A 15556-nucleotide genomic window follows, 5' to 3' on the forward strand; every position below is an offset into this window, starting at 1 on the left:
AAATTAGTCAACTGTTGTGGGGGTTGCATCCTGAAGATGGTCAATAGTTCGACCATAGGGGGAGGACCCAAGTAAAGTCTTATATGAATTAAACAAATCCACAAAGACCGTGACGAGGGTTCAAACCTACGTCCGAGAGGATCCCAGACGCTGCCTTAATTGACTGAGCTACGACATGGATAAGAATTGCAATTGAGAAATCATCCTGATTTACCAACGGATCCTGCAATCTCTTCGAGACACAAACCAGGGTTTTACGCAATTTCCCCATGCACTGGAGCTATGTCAATAGGCTGTTTTACCTCTTAGTCCTTACTTCATTACACATTTGTTCATTTGTTCATTTGATGCATCACGCTACTGTGATGTGTGTGTCTTATATGATTTCTCATAATTATGGATATTAATCTTTGTAACAGTTTCTGAGAGTTGTACTAAATGGAAGTGAATATGAATAGATAAGTTTTTTGAGTGGAGTACTACAAAGTTCCATCTCGAGGCCAGCCCTCTATGTAATATACATAAATTTGATGGGGTACCTGGTAGTGCCCAAGTCTCTCCCTCCCCTCTCTCTTATCCCCCCATCTTTTTCCCCTCTTGCTCTTTTTCCATCCTCTCTCTTTTCTCTACCCTCTCCTTTCTCTACCCTCTCCTTTCTCTCCCCCTCCTTTTTCTCTCCTCTCCTTTCTTTCTCTTGTTCTTTCTTCCCTCCTCTCTTCCCCTCCTCTGTTTCCACACTTCCCTCCTCTCTTCCCCTCATCTTCTTCTCTTACCCGCCACTATCTTCTTCCCCTCCTCTATTCCTTCTCACTTTCCTCCCCTTCTCACCTCTAATCACCCCTCTTTCCCCATCCTATAACCCCCCTCTTTTCCCCACCTAACATCCCTTACCTCGATTCCCCGATATCTCTCCTCAACTCCTACCCTCTCCCACCTATCTCTTTCTTCTCCCCCCTCTTCTTCCACTATCCTCAAGACAAAGCACAAAACCATTACAACTAATATAGCACTTGGAAGGGATCTGGATAAGGATTTGGGATGAGACAGGGGGAAGGAATGGTGCCAAATCACCTGGACAATTGGGAATTGAATGTCGACCTGCATGAAGCGAGACCTCATTCCTCTGAGGTCTACCGTCTAGCCCAAGTGGTTGGGCAACCAATAGGGGGAATGAGGTAAACAAATATCATGGATGCATGACAACTGGCAGCCCAGTCATTAATGTTCAGCTATGCCAGGCCAAGTGCAAGGCAAGTATTGTTAGTGAAATGAATCCAATCAGCAATCAGACAACAAGGGAAGGTGTGTGAAGCCACGTACTAGAAAAATTTTATGTGAATCAAATGAATTCCTAGCCATTGGAGTAAGGAACAAACACTTGCGAGTCTGGGCTAAGCATAACGCAAACTAACCTTTAGCTAGCTACATCAGTTTCCCATTAACAGACCTTGTTGTAAGACAGGTTTCAAGGACTACCCAGAAGCTTACCCAGGTAGGAGGAAATGTGTAAAACGTGTTCCTCTGTGCATGTAAAACAGAGGAATACCCTGCACTTATCATACCATGCCTCATGTTTTGATATATTGTCCCATCTGAGCACACTTAAAGCTAGAGCTGAGTGTACATGCAAATTTATGTTTTATAAACTTAAGATGAAGGGTTTACAGTACATTTTACAGAGGATCCATATATTTTTTGGAATAGTTTGCCTTTCTTATACTGAATTATGCCTACGTGTGTAAGATTTATAAATTTAGCAGAGAATAAGTCAGAGTAATGGGGCTAAAATAACTAACTAACCCACACATATTTAATGAAATAAAAGTGACTGCTTAAGGGTCCGGGATGGACTGAAGTGTCGTCATTTCATTTCATATGTGTGAGTTGGGTTATCTATAAATTAAACAACAAATATTTTCTACACGGTATATAGGGGGGTACCACCTCTGGTGCAATTATAGGGACCCACAGCCTCATGTATGTTTTAATTTGTATTTTGTGGAGCATATTATGTTACTGCATATACAACTTTTCAGATGGGCAAGGTAATAATGATGATGATGATCCAGAAGTGCTTAATTCGGCCACAGTGGACATTAAAAAACTGGCTTTCTTCCTTCAGGGTGATCAAGTCAACCCAACCAAGGTCATTTGTAGTAAGTGTGATATAAGTTTTATATATTCTGGTGATCTGTTTGTATAACGATGACCAAACCACAACTCGGAAGATGGAGAAGGGACGACGTTTCGGTCCATTCTGGACCATTATCAAGTCGCGTTGTCAGTCACACACGGCTTGATAAAGGTCCAGAACGGACCGAAACATCGTCACTTCTCCATCTTCTGAGTTGTGGTTTGGTCATAATTTCTTCAGCCACTTTCTTGTGACTCATCATCTGCATCTGTTGGTATATAATGTCCTTGTTACTCTTTATGACCCCTTGTGGGAAGTCATTCATCACCACCTAATAGTGTTGAAAGTTCTTGATGCAATATTTACTAAACAGTCCAAACACATAAATTAGAGCACCAAGTGGCATTGCAATGTGATTAGCAACGGAAATAGATAATTAGTGGGAAAAAAAAAACTCAAGTATCTCAACGTGGAGGTTGGTGTATTCTTCTCTTGTGCAGGAGTGAATTCCGAGAATACCTCCTTTTCTGGACTTAGTTCTCAGTGCGGTTCACATTCTGGGCATGTCAAACTTGCTCAGATATCTCTCCCAGCTGCTTATTTCCATGCTGGCCACATTGGAGACCTGTATGGATGGCTTGAGTTTTTAAATCTTGTGTAATGAATCACCTGTTTGAGAAATAGGTGATGGAGTTGTTGTCGTGCAAAATTTTTATCTTTCCCCAAGGCTGCATTAAGAATTGGCATTGTCAATCTTCCAGTTATTTCTCTTCAGTTCCTGCTGGGTTTTGGTATTTTTTGTCTGGCCCATTTTCTGATTTCTTCATCATTTGAAGATTTCTGTTTGATGGCTGTCTTTCTCTTGGCTCTGGTTTCTGGCTGTTTGGTTGGTTATGAACTTCATGTTCTTCACCAGTGTGGGATTTTTGTTCCTTTGGTCATGGTAATAGTTTTCTTTGCCTTCAAGCTACTCTCATTTGCCTTGTTAGCCTGAATATCTTAAGGCAGTAGTTTATTTTGTTCTGCCTTTCAGGTAGATTTTTCTTGCTCTTTTCACCATGTAGAAAGAACCCAGTTCTGGCCCTGTCTTCCTGAAGATCATTGTGGGTCTTAGAAACCCTGATACACTTCTCTAGTGGTTTTATAATATTTATTTACATACGAGGAGGCACATCAGGTTGTGAAAGTACGCACATTGGTGATTGAGTACAGTATTACATTCTTGTAAAGCCGCTAACATGCATAGCATTTTAGGCAGGACCTTAAGCTAACCAGTAAATTTAAGAATAGATAGACAGATAATAACTATATTGTAAAGTGATAGGACCTGCAACTTCATCACTATTATCTACCTTGTGTTACCAAACCACCCAAGTACTTATTTGGGTGGTTTGGTAGCACAAGTTACAGTGAGAGTTAATAGCACAAGGTGGGAAACTGTCAATGAAATTAGGTCTTTTGCTTCTACTTTTAAATAAAGTATAGGTTGAAATTTTTTTAATTCATTAGGGGGCGAGTTCCATATACCGTACTGGGTCATTTTACTTGCATGGAGTGTTTGCACAGATTTAGTCCAACTTTAGGAATCTCGGAGATATTTATTTCTCTACTTGCTCATGAGTTCTACCAAGGAAGAGTTTAAAATCGGGATTCAAATCTAGGAATAAGGGTTTGTAAGTGTAAAATAGAACAAGAGAATGTTTGGAGTGTAGAATGTTTAGGGATATAAACAGAGGGGCAGTGTGTTGTCTGAGGACAAGAGTTTGTATTAGTTCTGATAGCAGATTTTTGCTGGGTGATGATGGGCTGAAGGTAATTTGTAGTGGTTGGACCCCATGCACAGATACTGTATGTTAAATAGGGGTAGATTAGCAAGTAGTATAGTGTAAGAAAAGCAGAGCAGGGAACATACCTGATTTTTAAGAGTATACTGACAGTTTCAGAGGGTGATACTGTGGGTTACCAGAGAACATTATTTTAGTTATTCAATATTTGAGTGCAAGATTTGTGTAGTAATACGATATTTTTTTTTAATTGTGATATTAATATTTTGCATTGTTGTATTAATTTCGTATACATACAGTACTGTAATTAAGCCGAGATTTAAATAATTTTTTTTTAATATCCTATTTATTTGCAGATATTGTTGAGAAGCGTGTTATTCATATGTTCCTCTTGCACGATGACGTGACCTTGCAGTATTTTCTTCCAGCGGCGTCAAACACCTAGCAATCCCAATATACAGTCAATTTATTTTTTCTTAGAAACTCGTGCCCCTTGAGTGGGTGGTAACATCAACAGCTCCTGCCTTTTACATAATCATCTATTCCATTTTATACCCTCTCATTTTCTTATGGCATCTGTTCTGTATGCTCTGATCTTCACCTGACCCCATTTCATGATGTTCATTGATTATGGTCACTTAATTTCATTGTAGAATATCTTGTATATTTTAATTTCAATCCTGTCATCCATCATTCTTTACAAGTGCACTACAAATTGTGTGTTCAATATATTCCGTTACTTTCTCTTCATTTATTAGTTGTAAAAGCATCCACAAATTGTGCTTTTTATGTTTGAATTATTAATTTGTTTAATTTCATATCTGTAGTCTCAAAAGGAGAAGACAAAATCTGTTTTTTTTTTGTTTTTTTTCAGTTATATTTCTTAGGATTCCTTGGAAGTATTATATCATTACGAACACTTACATATTTTGCCACATTTCAGCAACTTCCTTGCTTCTCGCTTATCTTGCATTATGTTAAATTCCTTCACTATTATATTTCTTCCATGCACCTTCTCTGGTATTCTCAGGAAACTAATATATTTTCCTTGCTTTCGTAACTATCCATGCTCTTGTACAAGGGCACTATTTCTTCCTGTACATACCCAGTAGTTATCTAGTACTTTTTTGTTCTAGGCTTGCATACTTACATTTGGTACAGTCCATCTACGAATGTCATCAGCATGTTTTTAATATCTTCAATTATTTCATTTGTTCCAGGAAACTTTCCCTGATTTTGTCCTCCTTGCAGTTTTTCTTATCACCCGTGACTATGTTTTGTAGCTTGATGTTTTCTCGTTACTTCCTGACTTCCCTCTTCCTATTTGATGACACTAGCTCTAATTAGCACTCATTCCATTGTTCATGTCTCTGATCATCTTTAGATTAGAAACTTCCTTCTATACCTCATTATTTTGTACCCCCGTTTTTGTCTCTTACTCTTTCTTACTTCTGCACATACAGTTTTGTTTGATCATGTGTACTGTATTACCGAAATACGTTATTAATTTTTGAGTCAATTTATTCAATTTTATTCCCACTCGTATATATTTACTGAATTGTATTCTGTAATAAAAGTTTTTAAATAATTTTCTTTAGGTATGGGTACAAAGTAAACAAAAAGTAAATCACAGAATGGTACCTTGAAAGACAAATAGTTTTACTCAAAATGTCCACAAAAAGGTTAAACAATGGATGGGACACCATGAGCACAGCTCTTGCTATAATCACACACCATAGAAACCAAACACACACACGCATTTACAAAAAGTGATGATCGTAGTTTCAGCATTGTTAAACCAAACACTGTAATGTATGTTATTTATACAAAAATAAAGGTTCCTAGCAATTAAGCTTTTCATCATTGAGAATATCTTTAGGTCCATCCTTTCTGCCATACTCATTCTGGGTATCCCTTCACACAAAACGAACATTTAGAAATGTTCATGCTCTAAGTATTGTGTATGCCAGTTATACATTATAATTACATATGTTATAAAGTAGAATGGATCTACAGTTCACGAGTAAGAAATTTAGTTACACTGTTTCAACACCCGTTGTCAATTGTCCATTCATAGTGTTCTTGGAGATCCCTGTCAGCTCGCCTAATCCTCTTGCATCTATTGCCATGACTCCCACCATATTGGGTGGGAGTCATTAATTAATTCCTTCCTTCCACAGAGAGGGGGGGAAAAAGCAGGCTAATTATAGGGAGTAGACATGAAGGCAGTTTATAAGCAAAGTTAAAAAGTTGAGGATTGTTAAAACTCGTGTATAAGGAACTGTATTTTAGTTTAATTTTCTGTTTATGGATGGGAATGAGTAAGTGAATTCTGATAAAGTGAACACATTTCACCAGAATATTGTCCATTTGTAAACTTTCTTACTGCTGTAACAATTCTTCTGTCACATACAGAATTCAGTTGAACAGAGTAATGTTTTAAAGCGATGTACACGAGTTATTACCCAAGTGTGGTTACAGGATGAGAGCTACGCTCGTGGTACTGTATCTCATGTTCCCAGTACTCTCATATAATGCTTTGAAATTAATGACAGTTTTGACCACCACCACCTTCTCACTTAACTTTTTCCAACCGTCTAGAATATTTACTAGTGGTAACTAGTGGCAAATAGTGGTAATGTTTTTAAAGCAGCTTTGTTTCTTAAGTTTGAACCTACAGTATGTCCTCTTGTTCTTGAAGTTGCTCTTACTATTTTGTATGTAATATCATACAAAATATTAACAAGAACCAACAAAACTGACAAGAATTAGAAAAAAAGAAGTTGCAGTTTTAAAAAATTCTTCTTTGTCAGTTTTGTTGTTCCTGTTACTATTTTGTACATAGTAATGTACGAAATAGTAACGGCAACTTCAAGAACAAGAGGACATGATGTAGGTTTAAACTAAGAAAACAGATCTGCCAAAAAAACATTGAAAGTTTTCTTTTGCAGAGTGGTGGATGGCTGGAAAAAGTTAAATGAGAAAGTGGAGGAGGTTGAAACTACAGGTACTGATGGTTTTGAAGCATTTATGACAGTACTGGGTAGACGGGGGAAACCATAAGCAGATAGCTCTCATCCTGTAACTACACTTCTTGGGTAATTTTGCTCAAACACACACACGTCTTTCAAACGGAGCTCGTTCAATTGAAGTGTGTGTGTGTGTGTTGTGTAATAAATGATGTACGTTAAATTAAGATCTATGATTTCTTAAGTAAGTTGGAGAAGGAGTGTTTGCTCTCGAGTTGCTTCGACTCTGGAGTCCTTCTCCCAAATCCACATTAAGGTGATCATCACTTGTAGCAGTCCGTTTCCGGGCTTCCCTTTCATTACGTAATCGGCTCTTTTCATTTTCAAACAAAGCTTCCTTTTCGACCTAAATAGAAATGCAAAAGTTAGATATCAAAGTGATACAGAAAATGTTTGACTATCCATGAAATGAGCAACTATATCCAAGGCAGTATTTAATAAAGTACTGTACTTTCATCTATTCAAAATATTTCATGAACTAGACTTGAGTATTATTGTAGCATTAGCACAATAATAATAATACAGCTCAATACATAATACTCTGGTAATACAGCTCAATTACCAGAGTAAACGTGCCTAGCTTAGTCTCGCATGTTACACAATTAATATACAGTAGATTCACAATTGACTAGAATTATTTTGACACAAGGAGAGCAAGTGCTACCGTTACTTTGTGCTCCCTGGGTCAAACAATCAATGGAGATATGCCACTCCACAAACACTAAAATGATACACAGCACACCTACACTAAAACATCACACAACATTTATTATATATACCTGACCACAGGCTTAAATTCTACCATAACAGATATATACTGGTATAATTGGAAGAAATCCCCTTCGTCGAGCATGAAGGAACATCTTCATGCTCAGGGGAAAGGGGGATGTTCCTGTAACTTTAATAGTGTTGTTTAACCATACAGTACTGAGTTTGTGCTTCCTCTGAATTAACTGCCGATATTTTCTGATATTGCTTAAACGGTGAAACAATAGTTTTCTTACCTTTTTCTCTCTCTTCATCTGGTTTTTAACTTCAACAGGTACATCTGGAATAGCCATGGCTACTGCCCCAGTGAGCAAAAACACCACATGCTGCAAATATAGAAAAGATAAATACAGTATATATGTTCAGTATAGTATTTATTTCATATACAATAGTGACAAATATCTACAACTATTGGCTTCTGTCTACAACTATTGGCAGGGTCCTTGGACTGACATTACAGGTAATAAACTGTGTGCTCTTAAGAATGACCTTTACTCTTGGCCTTCCTCCTGCCACAGTAATAGGTTTTGGGGGAGAGCTCTGGCTAGGTTGGTCACATTTGTTTGACTCGTGGTCATTTAGTGGAACAATGTCCAGCTCCCATTTTTCCTAGCTGTGTTGTCCCACATAGTCTTACACCTTGTCAGTTGTCCTGATTTTGAAGATGTTCTATCGTCTTGCTTTTTTGACGTTCCTAGGAGTCTGTTATCTCTCGTTAGCATTCTTGACGATTCTGATACCTTTGATATCGTTCGCCTCATGTCCTTCTGTTCTCGTATTGGCATCTTAAATGATTAGCATCTATTAAATACTTTGCAACAGTCTCCCTAGCTTGGTACCTTTTTTTGATAATTACTTACTTTACCCTGTATCCCTATCCTTATTACAAGTTTTCCAGAGTTCCTTATTCTACTTCGAACCAATTCCCCTTCTTACTAGTGCTCTGGTCATGTAAACCAAACAAAACTCTGTACCTCAAAGATGAGTATGAAGGCCAGACGAGCAGTAAAGACATGCCAGAACTGTAAAGTGAAGCCATAAGGGTGTTCCCCATCTGGGCCATTGCGATATGCTCTATAATGGCAGATCGGCGGCCACCCTGTCCGGTTCTCGGGTCCCATGTCTGCTGTGTACTCTGACGTGTTGAATACTGCAAAATAAACATATTTTCAGAGTTTAATATATTGCTTAAAAATATTCATATTTAACTTTGACAATAGAAGTTTAATTTTAAAAGATAAAAAAAAACTCATTTTATATATTGTTTATATAAACAAGAGACTAAAGCAGGAGACAACTATTTTCCAAGAACAACAGCATAATTGCAGAATGAAACATAGCTCTGTAGTTTACACAAAAAATTTAGCATGAAACATTGCAAGTATTTAGTTACTTTATCTGGATATTATGCAATAGTTAAAACCTCTTGGTTATTATGTTTGTATGGAGCATCCAGACTTGCACTTACCAGAAAGAGCATTTTCCATGTAGCCTTCAAGTGTTCGTCCTCTAGGAGAGTATCCATACATGTACACTAAGCGAGGAATAAAGTCACTTGTGTACGAAATAACCATTGCCTGAAAAAAAAGTTATACAAGCATACAAGATCATAAAATGCAGAGCGAGTTCCACAGCAACAAGCTTGACCTAATAGTGGGCTTAAGGCCTATCAACCTCAAGAGGGCTATGATTGTCTATCAACCTCTGGACTGTTGATAAGGCCACCACAAAAGTTTCCTGACCAATTAACAGAACTAAAGTTACTCAAACATCTTTTTGCCCAATTGGGAGAGAACGGGAGTAAGGAAGGGAGAGAGAGCGAGCCAGGGAAAACGAAAGGGCATGAGAGCGAGAGAGAGAGGGGGCGGGTGTGGAAGGCAAAGGGAAATGGATAAAGGGTGGAGAGATAGATGAACAGATAGAACGACCTGCACACTGCCGGGTAACCCTTCCAGGTTTTTTCTTTTTATGTATGATTATTAAATGTCTTTTTATGTAATCCACATCAAAGTAATACAGTATTGTACATTTTAGATATTTATAAGGAAGCTTAGACTTACATTTGTAAAGACTGAAAAGTAGGTGATACCCTTGAGGATGCTAAACCAGATGCCAATATCTTGAACCCTCTCTGCTCGAGGCCTGCGACACTGAGTTAGATACTTGTAGGCATCCAGTCTGATCTCTATGAAATTATTCAACAGGGCAAACAGTGGTGCCAAGGGAAATGCTGCCACGAATATGGTCACAAACCCATACTGAATCACTGCAAAGTGTGACTTTAGATCAGGACAAGTATAATGGTTAGTGTAAGAAATAGTTATATATAATGTTTGCACAACTTCACTGTATATACTAACTTTGGGTACTACTATATAATATTCTTGGGATGAAGTAATGCAACAACAAGCATCTATGGAAGAAAATAGTTCAACAACATTCTCCAGAGGAAATCACAATAAAAACCATCGCAAAATAACCCTAAGTGATTTAACAATTTAATGTGTAATGAGGCCTTTGCACTGTAATAACCAATTAAACAGAAAAAATTGAAATTAAAGAAAACTTAAAACTAAAGAAATGACAATTTACATGGAAGGCTAAACAAATTATAATTGCACTGTTAGTGAAGTTTGAAGCAATTTTTGCAGCCAAATATGAATCCATTTGATACAATCCTGGACTAATATTTATAACTAGCTGTACCTGGCCACACGTTGCTGAGCCACAGCAACGCTCCCCCTTTCCCTCGTCCTCTCCACCATTCCCCTCGATCTCTCGACCATTCCCCACTTCCCTGTACTCTCGTCCTCCCCCATCATTCCCCCTTTCCCCTCATCCTCTCCCCCCTACCCTACTCCCTCGTCTCCTTGTCCTCCCCACTATTCCCCACTTCCCCATCTCCTTCTCCTCCCTACCATCCCCTATCTCCTCATTCTCCCCACCATTCCCTCACATGAAAAAAACAGTTTAAAAAAAAACATGGTTTTACCTGTCACAGATTTTACATCTATATAGTAGGTATATATATAAAAACATGTGCGTATTCAAATACCTGTACAAAGGTGTCAAAAATTTAAAGCAATTGTGAAGAAATTTTGGATATTTCTCCTCACGTGAAAAACATGGTGTGTGTTGCTTTTACGTCCAACATATGGCACTGTTTTTTTTAAAGCATGTTTTTACCTGTCACAGGTGTGTATCTATATAGTAGGTATATAAAAACATGTGCGTATTCGAATGGAACGTTGTCAAAATTTCAACGCAATCGGTGAAGAACTTTCAGAGACTACAGTGTGTTGTTCTAACATCCAACATATAGTGCTGTTTCAAAATTTCAAAGCAATTGCTAAAGAGGTTTTGGAGATTTCCCACACATGAAAACTCACATGAAAAACACAGTTAAAAAAAAAACATGTTTTTACCTGTCACAGATGTGACATCTATATAGTAATTTCTGTAGTACCTGGGATTCAAATTCATGATTCCCGACTAAAACATTGACAAAAACAAAGTATGAATAGAAAAAACAGTGCATGAATTTACCCATTTCCAGGTATTCATTAAAGAGAGAGAGACGCGTGTAAGGTGAGAGGTCGTAATCTTGTTCCCAACGCGTATAGGACTCGCTCAGCTGGTTGTCATGGCCTCTGTGCTTGTTCCACCACACCCGCATTATCCTGCATGCACAAACATACGTACAACATTTAATATTTAACAAATACACTAAACGTATTAACTAATAGACATGTATTCTCGTGAAACTAAAAAAACTTCTATGAACATTCTTTATTATTAAAATTATACATGATATTAGAAATCAAAATTTGAGAGACTAGTTTTAAAAAAATTAAAGACTTTACCAAAATAAATAGGCCTATACCTTCTTCATCTGCCCTGAAGCAGTCAAATAATATTATTAATTGCATTGTAATCCTATTGGAAACAACGTGTAGATTTTATTGCATACATAACATTTAGAAGTAAGTGTTTTAATGGAAAACAAAAGATAGCTGAATGGTAATGGTAGGCTGGGTTTGCTTATTTTTAGTTATGATGGGCTGGGCTGGGTTGGGTTAAATGATAGATTAAGATAGGCCGAGTTTAGTTAGGTTTTGCTGGGTTAGGCTAATTTAGGTTAGGTTAGGTCATAAATTGTTAATGTGCCTGTACTTGATCACCGAGTGAAAAATAAATCAAAATAGTTCAACTCACGGCCAAAATATTTCAAGGATATTACTGAGTAGTTGCTTCCCAACCATGATGATAGCCAGTTGGACAAAGAGCTCAAAGAGGCAGCCAGCTGGGTCACACATGTCATAACGAAGCTTCATCAGTACATTAGTGCGGGCCTCAGTGTCGCCCGGGTGATAGAAGAACCGACCCTGAAGAAAAGGTTTCCCAAATATATAGTTTTTAAAGTGCCAACAGTTTCTAATGTAAAAATAGTTTCTAGCATTAGGCAAGGCGGACCTGTCCTCGGGATTCCCCTCATCCCCAACACTCCCGTCCCCTTGTCCTCCCCACCATTCCCCACTCCCCCATCCCCTCGTCCTCCCCACCATCCCCTACTCCCCCACCCCCTCGTCACTTAATGCTCTTAGTTCCTATGCTGCTGATGTTCATAGCTTCCCTGTAGTAGATTTCCAGTTATTAGCTATCACCAGGCACAGCCCTTCTTCACGTACCATAGTACGTCCCATAGTACCCGTCCCATCGCCGAATACAGCAGAATAGACTGTTTGCTCAAATGTTAATGATAATTGTATTTATCCAGTCCCACCTCTGATGTGAAATTTACGTGCCATTTTCCATCCTATTCGAGTATGACGGATCAAATATATCCTACTGAAGGCTCGTAGTTTAGTTTGGAAAAATCTTGGTACTTCTCGGTAAATGGCCACTGCTTTTAGCAGAAAAGCGGTGATATTTCTGATGGGCAAAAAAGAGACAACGCTATGCGTACTAGTGGCTTTAGGTATTGTATGTACTATCTCTATCTTTAAATCCAACATTATGTATGTAACTCAATGTATGTACCTTTACCTGAATAAAAAATCTAAATCTAAATCTATCTAAATATTTAAATTGGCGTCAAATTATAATATATACAATAGAATATGCTCTATACAAATAGAAGAAAATGAATCGTACATTATGTATTATAGAAAACGGACAATCTAGGGTATACTACACTACCACCCACAGGATGGGTATAACAAGGGGACCAAAATTATTCACAGGGTCACGGGAGACATATCCCTTCACGCAGGGTGTAGTCGCACCTCCACAGATCTCCAGTATCAGTTAATGATGCTGGTAATGGCTCAAAAGGGCCACTACTTACGGACTATTCATGCCCGTGCCACCTTTTGGATGGCTTAATCTTCATCAATCATCTTTTATTCACAGGATGGGTATGGGTTCCACAAGCCCCTACGGAATGGGAATAGGGACCATTACATTCATAGAAAGGGTATTTGGTCCAATACTACCTGCACATGTACTCTGTATTCCCCACATGTGAGTACAGAGTTACTAGATAAGTACATGCACTCTGCACCACTCTGCCTATAGGGTGGGTATAGGGTCCACTACTACCTGTAGGATGGGTATGGGGTCCATTACTGCCTACAAGAAGGGTATGGGGTCCACTACCATCCACATGATGGTTATGGGGTCCACTACCACCCACTGAAGTATACTCAGTATATGATTACACCGAGAAGCAGGGTACACAGTTCTGTGTATAGATCCATTGTTGCTTATTATTTTGATCTACTACTACAAGTTGTTATTCTCCATGTTAGGCTGATTACTCAATGCTCCATATTATGTAATTTACTTTAGTACATTAAAATTGTTAGCAACGCCCTCTTCAGAGTTCTCTTGATCATACTTTTAAGTCTGTGGAAATAATTTTTATCCCACACTCAACCCAGTGCAGAATAGTCCGATAAACGTAATCTTTGTGGCGTTTTCAATATAACTTATCCACTGGATTTTTGACGCTGTGGTCTATCTCATCAAAACTGCTATGCACTAGAGGTAAGAATAAGTTGAGTACACATGTGTTCTTTCACATTTTCTGACCATTGCAAAATCCACAAAATGCTGCAGTAGTTACCTTGAAGAAAGCAATATATATGAGAGAGGAGTAGAAGTTGATGAACTGGAAGAGGAACATCTTGAGAGTGAAGGAGTCCTCGTACTCCGTCTCCGTCCTGGGGACCTCCAGGTCCGTCAGCCAGGACACCAGCTTCTCGTAGAACTGCACAAAACACAAACATAAAAAATACAAGAACTGAACGCAATTAGCACACACGAGAACACACAAGCCTAAGCACACGAGAACACAGTAGCCTAATCACAGGAGAACACAGCCCTAAGCACATAAGTACACAAACATAATAATAATAATAATAATAATTTTTATTTAGGTAAAGGTACATACATAAAGAGATTTTACAAAGTTTGTTGGCTTTATAGATAGAGCTAGTACATACAATGCCTAAATAGCCACTATTACGCAAAGCGTTTCGGGCATAATGTTATTAAACTGCTAACCTTGAGCAATTAAAATCTCTACCCAGCCCAGTCCTCAATCCAGTATATATATTGAATACCAAAAATCCACTATATACAGTCCCTATCATCTATGAGTGCGAGGTTAGATCAAGACTTACCAATGTATTGTTAATTTGGTCATGGTAAACAGATGATGTTTAACAAAATAACTGTGAATTCAAAATATTAACTTCTAAGGAGTCTAGCAACAAACTACACCACCAAATCTACAAGAACTACTAAGTACACTGCGCCAGTGATCAATTAGAGAGTTAATTCCCACTAATTAGTTTACCTGGGCACATACTAACACCTCGGCAGTACCCTTAATTATAGTATTCCACAAAAATATACTAACTAATGAGATTAACTTTTTTTTAAACACTTACGAAATACCTGGACCTATTAGTTATTTGAACTAGTGAGAGACTAGACACCCAACCCACACATCTGACAATAAAGCGACGACAATTCGGTTTGATTCGCTCCGATTCGGATCATTATGAAGTCGGACCGAAACGTCGTCAATTCCTTTATTTTCAGATGTGTGAGTTGGATGCCTGATTTTCAGCCAGGTTATTGTGACTTGCTGTCTGTATCACGAAAGTCTAAATGAACGTCTTTAAATCTACAGAAGGGGCGGTAATTATGGTAGATAAGTAGAACAACTTCAAGTACAGCATACGCATATGTTGATGTAACCTGTATATGCAAAGGTTGTTAATGTATACGCAAAAGATGATCTAACACTTATACACTAAGGTTAACATAACGCGCATATACAAAATTAGTTTAGTTCATGACGTAATGTCAATTAAGATAAATTATTAATACAGAAAACGTTTCGTAACTGGTTGGGTAACTACGATATAAATTTGTACCCGTAACGAACTGCAGAAGCGTCACTCTTATTTCACGAGTGACTCAGTCAGAACTTACATAATTGAGTATAATGATGACCATGAGGTTGAGACAAGCGGCCGTCATTGACGTGACGATCTTAGCGTTACGTCTGAAGAGGTCTGATTCAGTCTGATGCATGGCAATCACCACAGCCATACGGTAGATGATGACGCTGAACATCGCCGCCACCACTACGAACAGCTGCATGCACGTAAAGTAATAATGAGCAGAATGCGCTAAGTCAAAAGTATAATATAGTATTTGGAAGGGATACGAGCCAGACTAAAAGTTGAGATTTGAGAATCGACTAAGAGCTAGGGTATGAGGACATTAAGAGCTATGATTTGAGAACGGAGTAAGATACGCCAACT

The 15556-nt window shown here is 38.2% G+C and overlaps 2 protein-coding genes across 8 annotated transcripts in view; one reads left to right on the plus strand and one right to left on the minus strand.

Moving 5' to 3' along the window:
• Window positions 1-5766, plus strand: part of Hus1-like (Hus1-like checkpoint clamp component) — a 277046-nt gene extending 271280 nt beyond the window's left edge. For both annotated transcript variants that reach the window (XM_069309195.1, XM_045759936.2), the window contains 2 exons: window positions 2037-2156; window positions 4275-5766. In XM_069309195.1, coding sequence (XP_069165296.1) covers window positions 2037-2156; window positions 4275-4363 — 209 coding nt within the window. In that variant the 3' untranslated portion in view covers window positions 4364-5766. The remainder of the gene's footprint in view (window positions 1-2036; window positions 2157-4274) is intronic.
• Window positions 5767-6192: 426 nt separating this feature from the next.
• The window catches only part of LOC123769002 (anoctamin-4), a 72294-nt gene continuing 62930 nt past the window's right edge, over window positions 6193-15556 (minus strand). For 5 of the 6 annotated variants that reach the window (XM_069309190.1, XM_069309192.1, XM_045759934.2 and 2 more), the window contains 9 exons: window positions 15222-15386; window positions 13843-13986; window positions 11931-12100; window positions 11262-11395; window positions 9776-9981; window positions 9184-9292; window positions 8690-8865; window positions 7952-8041; window positions 6193-7293 (listed from right to left, as the gene is read on the minus strand). In XM_069309190.1, the coding sequence (XP_069165291.1) occupies window positions 7111-7293; window positions 7952-8041; window positions 8690-8865; window positions 9184-9292; window positions 9776-9981; window positions 11262-11395; window positions 11931-12100; window positions 13843-13986; window positions 15222-15386 (1377 nt within the window). In that variant the 3' untranslated portion in view covers window positions 6193-7110. The remainder of the gene's footprint in view (window positions 7294-7951; window positions 8042-8689; window positions 8866-9183; window positions 9293-9775; window positions 9982-11261; window positions 11396-11930; window positions 12101-13842; window positions 13987-15221; window positions 15387-15556) is intronic. The other variant, XM_069309193.1, reaches the window with a different exon arrangement.

This window comes from Procambarus clarkii, chromosome 64 (genome assembly GCF_040958095.1).
Source record: "Procambarus clarkii isolate CNS0578487 chromosome 64, FALCON_Pclarkii_2.0, whole genome shotgun sequence".
Classification (NCBI taxonomy): domain Eukaryota; kingdom Metazoa; phylum Arthropoda; class Malacostraca; order Decapoda; family Cambaridae; genus Procambarus; species Procambarus clarkii.